Genomic DNA, 16,287 nt, shown 5'->3' with positions numbered 1-16,287 from the left:
ATCCTGGTCTGGTGCTAATTTAGACTCACAATTCACACAATGTCCTAATGTCCTGTGTATAAACACAGTGTCCAAGATCCTGCTTATTACTTGTATATTACATGGTATTTTCAATAGTACAAACTATTCTCAGCCTTATTTATGATCCCCCCAAAATTTGACCTACTGCTTTTCTGCACTTCTTGCTTCATCCATGGGTAGCATCCTCTTACCAAGTGATCCATACTAAGCCAAAGATTAAAAGGAACTCTTTTGTACATCTATGGAATTTTCTCTCTGTTAAGTTTCCTTTTTTCAGACATTCTATCCCACAGATTCTTATAAAGTTGACCTCCCCCAATTCTGATTTTTGTCTATTCAACTCAATGAGAAAATCAAGTTCTGCAGGGTTTTTTGTTGTTGTTGTTGTTGTTGTTGTTTGTTTGTTTGACAGAGTCTCACTCTGTCACCCAGGCTGGAGTGTAGTGGCATGATCTAGGCTAACTGCAATCTCAGCCTCCTGGGCTCAAGCGATTCTCCTGCCTCAGCCTCAGCAGTAGCTGGGATTACAGGCATACACCACCATGCCCAGCTAATTTTTGTGTTTTCAGTAGAGATGGGGTTTTGTCATGTTGCCCAGGCTAGTCTTGAACGCTTGGGCTCAAGTGATTCACCGGCCTTGTCCTCCCAAAGCGCTGGGATTACAGGCATGAGCCACCGTGCCCAGGCTGTTCTTTCTCTTTCTTTCTTTTCTTTCTTTCTTTCTTTCTTTCTTTCTTTCTTTCTTTCTTTCTTTCTTTCTTTCTTTTTCTTCCTTTCTTTTTCTTTTCTTTTCTTCCTTCCTTCCTTTCTCTTTTTTCTTTTTTCTTTCTTTCTCTTTCTTTCTTTTCTTTCTCTCCTTCCTTCCTTCCTTTTTTTCTTTTCTTTCTTTCTCCTTCCTTCCTTCCTTCTTTCCTTCTCTTTCTCTTTCTTTTTTCTTCTTTCTCTTATTTTCTCTTTCTTTCATTTCTTTCTCTCACTCTCTTTCTTTCCTTTTTATTTTTAACTGTATTGCTTCTTGGAATCTGTCACTTGGCAGCAAGCTGAAGCATTCATAAGGTTTACATCATTTCTTTCCCTCCTTTTAGGGATCAATGCACTGTATTGCTTGTTGTTCAATATCTGAAAACCATTGTTCTGTGTATTTTATCTGAATTTTTTTCTAGTTGTTTAATATGTAAGAGTAAATCTGGTCCCTGTTATTCCATAATGGCGAAGTGATGCTATGCTTTTAATACAGAAAATAAAACACTGTCTCTACTTTTTACAAAGTGAATCTTGCTTCCTTGGCATTCATAAAAATGAAGCTCAGCTTCTAACCAACTAATAGTATTAACTTATTTATAATCTTACATTTGGGGAGAAGCCTAGGGCATGAGAGAAATAACCAATTTATATTTGTACAGTCTCATGCTCTTCTGTAATTAGTGGTTGAAACTTATGCCAATGGTTGTTTGGTTTTTAATGTTTGGATTTGTATTCACATACCTAGGGTAGTTTCTAGTGTTGGTGACTGTGTGTTTGACTTAGTTTTTTGACTCAAGAATGACATCTATGTATTTCACTATGCTTCCTTATGAGCTTATTTTTAATAGGAATTGGTTGAACTATATTTCCAAGTATAGATATGAGAGAATCAAAGTGACTAATTCTAGAAGATAACAATATTTCAAAAATAATTTTCATCTGCTTCCATGTCCCCTACATTGTCTAAAAAGACTTTACTGAAAATGAATCATAGCTAAGTTTACCAATTTGATTCTTTAGTAGGTAGTTGCTTGCAGGAATAGGAATTTTTGACTTTCTTTCCTCCTGCCCATTCATTTAAAAAAAAGTTATTCCCTTTTGTTCTCTTTCCCCTTTTCCCCTAAAAATGAGATATGTGGTCCTCTAAACTCCCTTTCATTACCACACTTACCATCATTGTTCATGTCTCTATATTTTGATTCCATGCTATTTCCTTTGCCTAGAATATCTTTACCATATTTCTTTCTTGGATAACTCTCATGTATACTTTAAGGCTCAGATCAGTCACCATCAAATAGACTAATTTGTATCAATTTATGTGTCCAACATGTATAAAGATTTGTAATGAGTGAAGAAAAACATAATTAAAGTGAATTATCTGCTTCAGTATCTTCCCCACTACAGCTCAAGGATAAGAAGTATATAATGGTTAATAATGCGAGGTCTAGAATCCAACTTTTTGACTCTTTGGATTCAAATCCTGGTTCTACACACTAAATAGCTATGCGAAATTGGCTTTACTACATTTTCCCCCTTGTGACTCAATGTCTTTATCTCTACAATTGTGCTTACAGTACTAGTCTTGCACAGAGTGATTGTGAAGATTCGATAATACGTAAAGTATCTAAAATAGCATCTAAAGACTCCAAAAGCAGCTAGTTTAATCAACAGGAGCTAATTTTTTTATATCAGGCTCACTGATTTGTCAGTTTTGCAATTCAGTTGTCCCCTTGAGTCTTCCTTCAAATTATAAATGTTTCATGTTATCACAAGAAAGATTACCCAAATATGACAGAATGAGAAAATTATGCTTTTTATTATAGTCACATAAAATAAAGTCAGTTACATCAAGTTGTCCAAATGCATTGGTGAATTAATGCCTCTAACGCTTACAAATTTTTATACATATATCTATGCATTTATAAATACATACATATGTAAAAGATATATATTTTCTACTAAAATAAAGTACCCAAATCTTGATATACATAGGGGCATAATGGGGGAGAAAAGAATCATAAAGTTTTGTCAGTTGTAGACTGTACTTTCAGAATATAAGAATCTGTTTTAGACACATTTATTCAGCTGTAATGAACTTTAATCACCCATTCTTTTCTGAATTCTCCTGAGTTAATGTATCCAAAATATCAAAACAAGTCATGTGGCAAACTTAATGAATCAGAGGCTAATTTTTCTTACTGTACCTGGCTCAAAGTCTAGACTTCCCAATGGAGGCATGGTTAAGCTCCATTCTTAATTTGCTTGTTTTTTGGACTGTGGTTTTTCTGCTAAGGTGATAAACAAATCAGATGTCTCTAATTCTACATCTTTTACTAGCATTCAATAAAGTCAGGGTTTGGTGAAAAGATTTCCAATGTTTTTATATCACCCTGACTTGATGAAAAAAGGCCTAGCAGGATGTGAATTGTGAGTCCTATTGCCTTTGTTATAGTGAAAATATTGTTTGAGCCAAGGAAGGAGAATTAGGGTGTAATGATCAATAGATCATTGATAGAACCAACTCAAATTGAAATGAATTCTCTGTTATAGTGGAAAAACATTAGTGAGAAGATGCTTGAACTTAAGAACAAAATAAAATTTTAAAGAAGACCTAGATGATATTAGATAATTCAGAAAATCCTCACTTCAGACAGAAACTAGAGTTCCTTCTATTTCCTGTTCCAATAGCTCAGCTTCTTCTCCTGTGTTTTTACTGTATTTTCTGCTATCTTAGACTTTTAAGACAATTATTTGTAGTATCTGACAAGAAATTGAATTTTTAAGTGCCTTTGAAAAAACTTCAACCTACTTAAGCAAGGTGAAGATGCCTAAAAATAGCTTAACATAAACCAGTCATTTCAGAATCTCTGGTGATTACATGTTCAAATGCCATTAGAGTGTATCTTATTCAAGCAGGAAAGGAGGAAGTTGTTAGCACTGAAATTGCATAAAACACGCTAAAACTTCCCATGCTAAAACCTATGAGAGGTTGGAAACAATGGGAAGCCCAGACATTTCTCAGAATCAAAACAAAGAATGCAATATTTTGTTTATTTTTGAAAGGGGAACAGAAGGGGAAGAGTATTTCCAATTACTTGGTCCACCTCAGCTGGGCTGCCTAACTACTGATTTTGGTGAGCATCTTGTTAATGGCTTGCTTGACATGCGTGGTGGAGCTGCGTCGCCTCGTCTTGCCCTGCACCATCCTCCGGCGACGCACCTCTCGACACAACTCATAGAATATCTCTGTGATGTTCCCTTCTCCAGTGCAGGCAGAACACTCATAAAAAGCACAAGCCAGTTCTGTGGCCAGCTTCTCTCCTTCTTCTGTGCTAACCTGTCTGGAGTGGTCCAAGTCAGCTTTGTTTCCAACCAAGATGAGAGTCACATTCTTGGGCTTTTTGATCTCATCTAGGATGTTCTTAAGTGGCAGCACTTCCTCAAAACTTCCTCGGTCAGTAATGTCGTAGACCAGCACAAAGCCTTCCCCCCATCGCATGTGCCCTTCCCTCTGAATGGTATCTTCCTGTTGGCAAAGAAAAATGGCCGTCAAGAGACCTGGAAATAATCAAAATACATGGATGCTGGTAATGCTGATAGTAGTCCCTTAATTACTGGTCTTTATATGCAAAGCCATTAAAAAGTTGTGGTATTCTAATTGTACAAACCTTCTAAATAAGTTTTAAATACAGTCATTACTTATTCATCTCAACATATTTCAGGGAACTGAGTATTTTCTAATTTAATAGATTTTAACTTTCTGCTTTTAATTTTTTTCTTGCCATATCATTAAATCTGTAATCCTAAAAACTAAAAAGAAATTATAATCTTAGCTGAGCACATCACTTTTGAGACTTTTCATCACAATTAAGGACTTAGCAATTTTTTAACAGACAAGTAGGCCCATCCCACATTTTAAGTATCATAATTAGAGTCAAAATTTAGCAAGATGCCATTTTGGTTTATTTATTACTTTTTTGGTTTGTTGTTTGTTTTAACTTTCTCTTTCTTCAGATTATAGACAATTAGCCTCCAGAAAAACTGTGACAAACTATTTAGAGAATCCAACTCTATGCTAAAGGATTTGGCTTTTTTTTTTCTTTTCCTATCTCAGAGCCCCCAAAATGTCATGTAGTACCAATGATAGAAACTCTATTGAAGTGATTCTCAAAGTGGGTTATCACTCCTTCATAGGAAAGTGACAAGCATGATTTGAAAAAGCATTGCTTTCCCAGGTTCAAATTACTTATGGAGGCATGCACTTCCCTGCTGCCTGTCTTCAGAATCAGTGCTCTGTGAATGTCAGAGAATAAGTAGGTGGTGATGAGATGGAAAAGTAGAAAAGTGGGTAATTCATTTCAAGAACACTTCTTGGTTTTAACACTTTGATTCAAGTCTTTTTGGGGGTCACGGGTCATTGATAAAGTACCATGGAAAACTTCAGCTTTCTGTCATTCCAGTGGCCATTTCTTTCTTTTCTTTTTTTTCTGAGACGGAGTCTCGCTCTGTCGCCCAGGCCGGAGTACAGTGGCACGATCTTGGCTCACTGCAAGCTCCGCCTCCCAGGTTCACGCCAGTCTCCTGCCTCAGCCTCCCCAGCAGCTGGGACTACAGGCGCCCACCACCACGCCTGGCTAATTTTTTGTATTTTTAGTAGAGACGGGATTTCACAATGTTAGCCAGGATGGTCTCGATCTCCTGACCTTGTGATCTGCCAGCCTCAGCCTCCTAAAGTGCTAGGATTACAGGTGTGAGCCACTGCGCCCAGCCAGTGGTCATTTCTGTACCTGGAAACTAAACCTATCTATGAACCCTTTTGTAATCTCAGAAGTGACTGACCTAATACCAAATATTACAAGAAAGACATCTAACATAAAGTATTCTGAAACAAACTTATATGACATCATGTAAGTTTAGAATACAATATATACTAAATCTCTTTCTTAAAGACTCACACACAAGTATGTTAGAGGCTCTAAGAATTCTTTCAGTAAAGACACCTGTTTAACTTCATTTGAGCATTTCAAAACACATTTGACCATGAAAACTTATTAATATCTTGCTATGCCACAAAATATAGGTGAGAGAGTCTAACCTAGATGATATATGAATATTATAGTATTTTCAAAATCCCCTTGAAACACTGGGCAGCTTACATAAGGATGAATATACAGATATTTACAAATATGTTAATATATAAAATGGCTAGTTAATTAGAGAAAAAGGTTTTAGGCATGCAAAAGTTAGTTGAAGAAAAGTGCCTTATTTTTGTTCTTAGCATAGATTTCTCAGTTTTATTTGATCCAGAAAAATATTTTCGCTGAACTCTTTATTTACCTGACCAGCAGTGTCTAGTATCTCCATGGAAACAACTTCATCATCGATGGTTGCTTGGTGTCGGTAGGTTGATTCTAAGGGAAGAGCAAATTAAAAAGGCAAAACGGTAAATAAATGCAAGATTTAATTTGATCCTTAAAACTGAAAATGGGCATGGGAGAAGTATTCCTGATTTTACAGCATAAGGAACTGTGTAGTCTAGGAAAGAGAGGACGGATGTGCAAAAATGTAGAATCTTCATACTTAGCTCCTGGACATACCAAGTTCTAACATGGGTGCCACTGACTTTCAGAGTGTAGAATAGGGGGAATCTCTTTGCATCTTTGCTACCCTATACTTTTTTTTTTGTTTGTTTGTTTCTTTGACAGGGTCTAGCTCTGTTGCACAGGCTGGAGTGCAGTGGTGCAATATCAGCTCACTGAAACCCGGGTTTCAAGTGATTCTCTTGTCTCAGCCTCCCAAGTAGCTGGGATTACAGGTACCTGCCACAACACCCAGCTAATTTTTGTATTTTTAGTGGAGACAAGGTTTCACCATGTTGGCCGGGCTGGTCTTGAACTCCTGACCTCAAGTGATCCGCCTGCCTTGGCCTCCCAAAGTGTTGAGATTACAGGCCTCAGCCACGGCGCCTGGCCCTATCCTTTCCTCTGAAGATTCCATTTTATTTTTCTGAAAAGCCAGCTCCCTGGTGCTCTTTTCCTTCTATAATGAGACCTCAACAATGTAAATTGAGAAGGTGATTTTCACAAAATGCATTCTGCCTTGGTGCTTCTAAAAATCTAGTTTTTGGAAACTGCTGTTTCTAACAAGATAACATACCAACAGAAGCTACTAATTTCCTTTCAAACCTCAACTCTGGAAATGTAACATATATTACCAGAAGGTGAATGGTTCTTGCCAAATGATGTGAAACTATGAGAAAGTCTAGGGGTAGTAAAAGGTGGTCAGACCCCAGTATTGGGTGGTTGGTGAGGAACAGTAATCCAAAGTAGGAGAGGGTTGGGCAGCATGGAGGGGAGGTGGAACTATACGGAGTCGTCTTGCTCATGCTGCCTCTTCAAAGCAGAAAAATGGCAGATGCTCAGTACCAGCTGGAGGTTGGTGGATCAACAGCAGAGTGGTCACCAAGCTATGTGAGGGGAAGGAGAAGTTAGCAGGTACAAGAAGACTGGGTGGTCCTGAGTATGCCCCTCATCACATAAAATGGAAACCACAGGTCAAAAATAAGTGCCAACTGGTGCTTCTCTGTAGGAAAACTAGAACAACAGAAATAAAGAACAGAATGAATGAATGACTGACCTGATGAGAGTTAGGTCGAGGAACTCTCCCAGAAGTGTCAGTAAGTATAAGTAAGTAAAACAAAGGAACATGTAAAAGTAAAATTTAATAAGAGGTATGGATAATAGAACAAGAAATCTTAGTATCCTTTATAAAATGAGCCTCAAAGGAGAGAATAAAATACATAGAGGAGTGGAAATTATTGAGGTTGTAATGACTGAGAATTTCTCAACGTGAGGGAACAATGAAACAATGAAAGATTTAAGATCAAAGGAACTAGCAGGACACATGAGGAAAAAGCTCTATATCTAAACCTATTATGACAAAATTTAAGGATATCAATGATGAAGAAGTCTAAAGGGATTTAGGGAATAAAGCACATCATCTACAAAAAGATATGACTCAGATTGATGTAGGACTTTTTGCCAGAAACTGAATTCAAGACGTCCATCAAAACAATAAAACTACATCAAAATCAATCCTGGCATTACAATTCTAGATGATTCTATCAGTATATCAGGGTGAAGATGGGGGAAAAGGCCAGAAGCAAGTTTGTGTGAACTAATGTACTTGTCTGATTCCAGAAGATGTTATAACTCTTAAAAATCTAGAAAAAGTGAACTACGTATTCAACTCAATAAATTAGAAGAAAAGAAACAGAATAAATTCAAGACAATATAAGAAAAGAAATAAAAGAAAAAACATCCTGAAAAAGAAAACAAAACCAAAGCATGGTATTTGAAAAGATATAAAAAGAGGGCAGAGCTGTAAAGATCTGACAATACTGCCATTAAATTAAGAGAGACAATGCAATTAAAATTTAGCATAAAAAGAGGAAATTGTACATTCTGCTGAAATAAAAATAAAATAATATGAAGTTTATAAGCAATAATTTCATACTCATAAATTCTGGAGAAAAATACAGTATCAGTAGCATTCTTCTGTATCAGCAAAAGCCATGTAGGAAAGGTAAGAGAAAACAGGAAACTACTCCCAATAGTAGTAAAATAAACAATATTTAGGACGTAATAAAAATGAACAAAACCCTTCAAAACCCTCCAAAAGCAAAAAGAAAAAATTTCTAGAATAGAAAATTTTAGACATTTATAACAGAAAATAAAGACTTGAATAAATAAGAAAATCCTAGGAAAATGGAGAAACAACGTTTTTAAAAACATGTCAGTTTTCCGCAAAATTAATCTAGAATTTAATGCAATTCAAATGAAATGTTCAGCTGGACTTTTTGAGCAGCTCAAGAAACTTATTTAAAATTATATAATACTATATAACATTACTCCAAACAGTGTGGTACTAATATCAGAATGCACAAATTTGCCAAGGCCTTAACAATAGACTCATATTTATATAGGAACTTAGTATATGACTGAGGTGGCACCACAAGTTACTTAGGGAAATAATAAATGGTTCAATCAGTAGCATTCGGATTGGAACCAATAAGAAAGAATTGGCCATTAAATGCACAAAATAAAGTTGGGCTTCTAGGGCATATATCAAAAGTAAATCTGGATGAATTAGAGATCTAAACTCATCTAGATTTGAAGAGTGAAACCTAAAGTTAAAAAAATTAAAAGAAAATATAAAAGCTCATGCACAGACCAAAAAAAATGAGATAAAAAATAAATGGGTTGACTACACTAAAATTAAGAATTTTGTGCAATATTAAATAGGCTAAAGACTGGAGAACATATTTCTAACACGATAAGCAAAAAGTTGATTAATACCTAAAGTATGAAAGAAATTTTAGAAATTAAAAAGATAAGTGAACAGGAAAGAAATACGGCCAAAGTATACAAAGAGGAAATTCACAGAGGAGGATGCCCAATTAGCGAAAACATATATCAGATGATGTTTCTACCTGCTTACTTACCAGAGAGAAGCTTATAAAATGATTTTATGACCATAAGATTGGCAAAAATTATAAAGCTAGGTAATATAATGCCTGACTAGGTTATAGCCATCTTCTCTACACTGGCAATGAAAGCGTAGACTGGTACATAATTTTGACGAGCAATTCACTAGTATTTGGTGTGGGCATACCTTATGATTCAGCAATCTCCTTCTCAGGTACATGCACTAGAAAAAACTTGGTCCAGGTTCTTACAGCACTGGGTCTCAAAGTGTAGTGCCTGAACCACTAACATCTGGCTCACCTAGAAACTTGTTAGAAATGCAAATTCTCAGGCTCCACCCCAGATCTATGGGCAATCTGTGTTCTAACAAGTCCCCCAGGTGATTATGGTGCATGCTAAAGTTTGAGAACCATCAATTTAAAGGTATGTTTTCCCTAGTGATGTTAGCAGTAGCTCATATTAGAGGCAACTTAGGTGTTTATCACTGGGGAGATTAGTTAAATGTGGCATAGTAAAGAATACCGTGTAGAAAACTAGAAGTAAATACAGAAAAATGCATGGATCTTAAAAATATCAGATTTGGTTATAATGATTAGAAGTGTATAGATATAAAAATATATAAAGTTTATATAAATTTAAAATATATATATACAGAACACTATTTTTCCTAAGTAAATATATAATAATAGCTAGCACATACTGCTTCTATTTGAACAACTGTTCTAAACACTTATGTTAACTGATTAATCCTCACAAATATCCAGTGAAGTATATATTGCTATTAGCTCCATTTTACAAGAGGAAACTGAACCGTAACAAGATTAAATAACTTGCCCAAGGTCACACAGATAATAAATGGTAGAGGTGAGATTTGAGTCAGGGAGACCAGCTTTGGAGTTCAGGTTTTTAAATACCATGCTTAGTTTCAAACACATTAGACTCTGCACTTAAGGGAAAGAGGAGGGCAGTGGGTGTCAAAATAAGGGATGAAGGGGAAAAGAAAGTGGAATAATATAAGGCCTCCCATACACTAATAATAGCATAACACCATGAAAAAGAGTAGTATGATTAACATAATTACTAACTCAATTCTTTGTACCCAAACTACCCAAATCATTAACCAACCAACCAACCAACCAACCAACACAATAAACTCAGAAGTTTCTGTTCTCATGGGGGTAGCTTGTAAGCCAGTGGTTTTGTAATTATTTTTTCTATCTACCTCATGTTTCTGACTTTCATTTCATCAACTATTTTGCAGTCCTTTTTTGACTACTGTTTTCTGTTACTTTACTGTAAATATAATCTCCTGTCCAAAATACAAGCCGTAGAATGCAGCTTTGCCAGCCGTATCCTTGCCTTCTACTTCCATCAGCACTGTGTGGTGATCATTGCCATAAGCACGGCACATTGCTCAAGCATTTTCCAAAAAGTAAAATTTAAAAATTAGGTTATGATCAATATTTTAATAAGTGTATTTTCCGTTATTGTCATTCTCCTAGAATATGTAATTCATACATGGTGTCTGCATAGTGATTCACAATTTCAGAATATTCCATCCCCCTACTCTTTTACGTTAAATGAGAGATTATAGTTTTGTACGATTTAATGCTCTAAAATACTATTTACAGCAGCCACTTGTCTCCAAGTGTTCTCCCAACGATTTTCTTTTTTCATCTTCAGTGCCGCAGCGTGAGGAAGAGCAGCCCATTCTGCATCACACATGCTGGGGAGCCATGCCCTTTGGCTTCTCCCTCTGCTGTTCTTTAGTGTCCTTTGTACCGACTTCCCTTTTAAAAAGACTGGCATCAGCCCCAGAGACTGGAAAACAGAGTTCTGGGCTCTATTCCATCTCTTTGCACTAAAAGTTGTCTGAGAGACAGGGACATTTTTCTCTGTTGCTTCCATGATAAATAGGGTATGTATTTCAATCACAGAATGCCACAGTAGGGGGGAAATGGAATATAATAAAAATTGTATGAAGTTGTGATTCTTTGGCTATTTGTTAACTGAAACAAAAAGGATAAAATGCAGGAAATGAGAGAATGTCTGCCCCAGACATAGCAGCATGTGGTAGCAGTGATTTTGTCTAAGGTGAATACTGGGTTCATACCATTTTAAGCATTTTTTTTCTTTAAGCTTCTCTCTCTCATTAGAAGCCCATTTTCTCTATGTGTAAAACAATGGAAGTATTGCCCCAAAAGGCAAAGTGTTGTGCATCTATGTGCTAACTTTTCCAGAGTTAACTCTAAAAAAAGTACTAAGTAGCTTTTGAAATTAGACTCCACTATGCATCTTAATACATAAAAGAAAATGTGTATGTGTTTGTTTGGTGGATTTGCTTTTGATTTTGTTCATACTAAACAAAAATAATAAATTGAGCCTTTTTTTGTGAAGGGTGGGGAGATGATTAGGAGATATTTCCAAATGAACCAAAATATTGTATACTATAAGAAAAATATGAGTTTCAAAGTGGAATGAGGCATTAAAAGTTACACTTGAATTTCACTGTGAGAGATGTATAATTTAAAATCTACACTCACTAGTAGTTTAATAACTAGAAGTATATTTTATGTAGTCTAAGAGGAGTTGGTGCTTGAAGGGATGTTGCATGTGGTTAATCTTTTTACTGATTTAGCTTTTTTTTTTTTTTTTTGCAAATTTCAACAGGTTAGTATGGACACTTAGCCAGCACAGTAACAACAGCAGTTAGTTATGTTGATTTATGCCAGAATGGAAATTATACTGAGTTGAGTTCTATTCCTAGTCTAACCACAACTGGACATGTAATTTTGATTAAATTTACTTCTTTGTACCTGTTTCCTTATTTGTCAAATGACAATCTCTAAGCTCCTTGCAGTGCCAATATTAAATAATTAAATAATTCTATGAGTTGGCTAAGCACTTCTGCTTTAGAATCTGGTTAAGATAATTTGTTCTGGGTGTATCTATTTTCGTATGAACCATTCCAAGCAGCAGGAGTTGTAAGGCAGGCAAGATGAACCCATCACAGAACCAAAGAACTAGTGGGTCTAACGTCTCCTGATTCCCATCCTCATCTGAGCCTTTTCTAAGCAGATCAAACACAGTGCCTCCAAGGGACCAGTTGCAGTAGTGACAGAGGCTGAAATACGGTCTCTCCCTCTCCAAATGCCTCCATCATACACACACACACACACACACACACACACACACACACACACACACACACAGTCACAGGCACACACATTCTAAGCCTCTGTCTGTATTCTCTGTGGTGACCAGCATTCTTAGAGGGTAATATGACTCTTGGAGGTAGAGATTCAATTCTTGGTTGGGATCCATTCGGAACATGGATCCTGTTGTTCTACAATCAGATAATTGCTGCCACCACCATCAGGGGGTTTTCATGGTTAGACGGTCCAGCTCCCATATCTTAAGAGTTTCCGTGGTGGTTTACAGATGTGGTTCATAGACATCCGTGTGCTGGCCACCCACAAAGATTTCACTGATCCACGGTAAAATAAGGAAAATTAAAATAAAACTAAAATTGTTCAATGTAAGGAACTGATTTTTTTTTTACATTGTATCCTTCAAAACACTCGGATGTTAAAGCAATTTCTTTCTTTTATGAAGTGCAAGTGCGAGTGGAGTGTAGGTTTAGTTCCCCCCCTCTTTCTTTCCCTTGCCTGCATCCCTAATTGAATTATTAGGATAGGCTTTCACCATAAAAATCAAATAAAACACTGGGTCTGAAACTGAAAAGTTTAGGAGTCACTTGATACTATAGTAGCAAACATTTTCTTCCTTGAATTATTTCAAAGCAGTAAATATTCGAAGTGTGTTAATATGTAGAATGATGATCATAGTCTTCAGCTTCTCGTGGAGTAACAATTCTGTTCCAGGTTGAACAAAAACTGCCCCATGTTTCTCAGGAAAGCACTGACTTCAGAATTCAACACTGCTTCTTGTATATAAGCCACTTGGCTTTTTAATGTAGTTATCTCTTTTGGTGGTGGTTTTGAAACTTTTAGTTAAAATAGTTGATATGGTTTGGATCTGTGTCTCCACCCAAATCTCATGTTCATTTGTTATCCCCAATGTTGGAGGTGGGTCCTGGTGGGAGGAGATTGGATCGTGAGGTGGTTTCTCATGGTTTAACACCATCCCTCATGGTGCTGTCATCACAATAGTGAGTTCTACTGGGATCTGGTTGTTTTAAAGTGCCTGGCATGCCCCCCCACCCTCAGTCATGGTCCTGCCACGTAAGATGCCCGCTCCCACTTTCCCTTCTGCCTTCAGTAAAAGCTCCTTGAGGCCTCCCCTGAAGCAAATGCTTCCACGATTCCTGTACAGCCTACAGAACCATAAACCAATTAAACCTGTTTTTCTTTATAAACTACTCAGTCTCAGGTATTTCTTTACAGCATTGTGAGAATGGACTAATGCAGTAGCCATGTATTCAACAAAGAATCCTGTCTTCCCCAAGGTAGTATGAAGTTAAACTCAGGAAATGCTAATTTCCCTTGAATCAAATGGATTGAGAACCCCTCTATGCTGGAACAAAAGTGACCTCTTGCACACAAGCATATAGACACACAAATCCAGCCTCAGTGTGAGAGAATTAACGAAGCCCTCACCTGGGAATGAGTCATGTATCCATTACTCCTGAAGTCTGATGAAAGTGCTTGTTGCTTAGCAGCTGCCATCCTCTTTGAGAAGTACTGTACAAGGTCACTCAATAAAGTTTCATTATTCTTACTGAAGGAAGCCTGCACTATACATAACTGATGCAGGCAGATTACTATTAATAGCAGTTTTTTTTTTCAGAATGAATAAAACAAAAGGGAAAATGGTTAAACTAAGACTAATTAAGAATAATAAGATTAGGTACTGGAACACATTCAGGGAGAGTTCATTTTATGAGACCGTTTTTTATAAGCTTCATCTTTCATTGAGATATATGGATACAGCAATAAAAAAATTTGTATTTTTAAAATTAAACTCCCATTAATCATTAAGATTCTCAGATAATCTCTGTAAAACTTATGTAAGTAATAAAAATATAAGAGCAGAATAAGTATTCACTTTGGTGGGTGAAATAATAAAGAATAATTTTTTTAAAAAATCAGGTGCATTTTTAGATCCAAATATATCATCTTAAAATTAATGTGGCTACATTTAAAAATATGTTGAAAAACTTGGATGTGAAAACTCTGACCTATTTAAAAGCAAAAACAGAAGAATAAATAATAAATGTAGAAACATGCTATTCTCCTAGATTAAAAGGTGGAATAACATAAAGATGTGGATCTTCTCAAAGTAATTTATAGTTATAGTACAATTCCAATCAAAATCATGTCATATTATTACAGAGTTTCTAAACTTGATCTGGAAAAATCAACGAACAGAGTAGCCAAAATAATTTTGTAAAAAAGTAATGAGGAAAGACCTTCTCTACAAAGTATCAAAATGTTCTGTATGGCATACAATTAACAAAAAAGTGTGCTGCTTCTGTTTGGTGTGAAAAGCAAATCTAGAATGGCGTCCTGGTGTAAACAATTAAACATATGAAAAGACTGCATTGGAAGTAGGGGAGAAAGGTAGCGAGTATTTAATACATAACAGGAGGAAAACTGGTCAACGATTTGGACAAAAACGTTGGGTTTTCACCTTGTACTTCTTACTAAAATAAATTTCAGAACTATTAGTCAAATACTAAGTAAACTATAAGATCATTCTCTATTCCCTTCCTTATTGTTTTCCTTCACACAACTTCTCACTATCTCACATATATTTGTTTGTTTATTGACTCTTCTCTCTTTCCTAGACTGTGCACTCAAAAAAGCCGAGGCCTTCTCTTTCTGTATACTGATTTATCCTTAGCACCCAGAACACTTTGACACACAGGAGGCGCTTGATAAATATTTGTAGAATGAATGAATAAAAACAATGAAAGAAGTCTTGCTCCCTTTTAAACTGAAAATCTTGGAGTGACAAAAATAAAACAAAACAAAGAAATTAAAAAAAAAAACAGGAAGAGTGTTTGCCTACATTTTCTACATCAACATTATTACTATTTGTAAGATCCACAGACATCATATTTTGCTGCTTCTTCTCGCCTTCTCTCTCTGTAACAGACTTTAGTCAGATGTATTGGAGAGAAGAAAAGAGAGAAACATATTTTATTTTTCCCTAAAATCCATATTCAGTAGTTTTATCTTTCTGTTACTCTTCTCAGGATGCCATTCTATTACGCACCAAATGTTCCATGTCCATTTTATCCTCTTTCTCCCATTAGAATGATGCTGCATTTTTCTGATGTGAGGGCAGTGTGTTGTACCCACTTCCTTTCCTCGTGGCTGAGGCTTGACCTAATTTCTTCATCTATGCATTAAAATCCTGCAGGGTTCTAAGCACAGACAACATGAAACACACATCTAGCCTCAGAGAGGGCTTCTTTGCATGATTTGAAAAGCACTTCCAAGTCAGCTAAAAGGAGCTTAAAAATGTTGCGACAGAAAATATTATTCTTTCTTTGGGGCCATAAATTTTTATTGAAGAGGAGAATGAAACAAAATTTGACCTACCGAGGGTGGGATCATATTCCCAGATGAACCGTTTGGTCAGAAATCTCACTACAAGAGCTGTGGAAGAAAAGAGCAACATTTCAAAAAATAATTTGTTAATTTGCTTAGCGCATCTATCTTTTTAAGGAAAGCGAAATGCTCCACACAACCCTATAAATCCTTTATATTTCCTTGGTGTATAAAGCAAATAAATGTTTTATGTTTATTCAAGTAATTTTCATATTATTCATATTCATAAATTTCATATTATGGCCTAAAAACCATTGCAATATTTGAATGGGTTTATTGTGCATTAGTCAACAATTAGATTTGTTGATTTAGTCATAAGGTTAAAAACAAAACAAGCAAAAGTATAATGCAAAAATGCTCATATATAAAATTTTTAGTAAAATGATGAATTTAGACATGAAAGTTCACAATACAGGTATCTGAAGTTTGAATATTGATAAGGATTGGCAAAGGCAAGT

The 16,287-nt window shown here is 35.9% G+C and overlaps 1 protein-coding gene across 2 annotated transcripts in view; it reads right to left on the bottom strand.

The window, feature by feature from the left end:
- Positions 1–2,554: 2,554 nt before the first annotated feature.
- Positions 2,555–16,287, bottom strand: part of RERG (RAS like estrogen regulated growth inhibitor) — a 114,466-nt gene continuing 100,733 nt past the window's right edge. For both annotated transcript variants that reach the window (XM_030804583.1, XM_030804584.1), the window contains exons 3-5: positions 15,821–15,877; positions 6,103–6,176; positions 2,555–4,291 (exon numbers count right to left, since the gene is read on the bottom strand). In XM_030804583.1, coding sequence (XP_030660443.1) covers positions 3,884–4,291; positions 6,103–6,176; positions 15,821–15,877 — 539 coding nt within the window. In that variant the 3' untranslated portion in view covers positions 2,555–3,883. The remainder of the gene's footprint in view (positions 4,292–6,102; positions 6,177–15,820; positions 15,878–16,287) is intronic.

The sequence above is a fragment of the Nomascus leucogenys genome, chromosome 23 (assembly GCF_006542625.1).
Source record: "Nomascus leucogenys isolate Asia chromosome 23, Asia_NLE_v1, whole genome shotgun sequence".
NCBI lineage: Eukaryota > Metazoa > Chordata > Mammalia > Primates > Hylobatidae > Nomascus > Nomascus leucogenys.
Note: the sequence above shows the minus strand (reverse complement) of the source record. Positions and strands in the feature narration are given on the sequence as shown.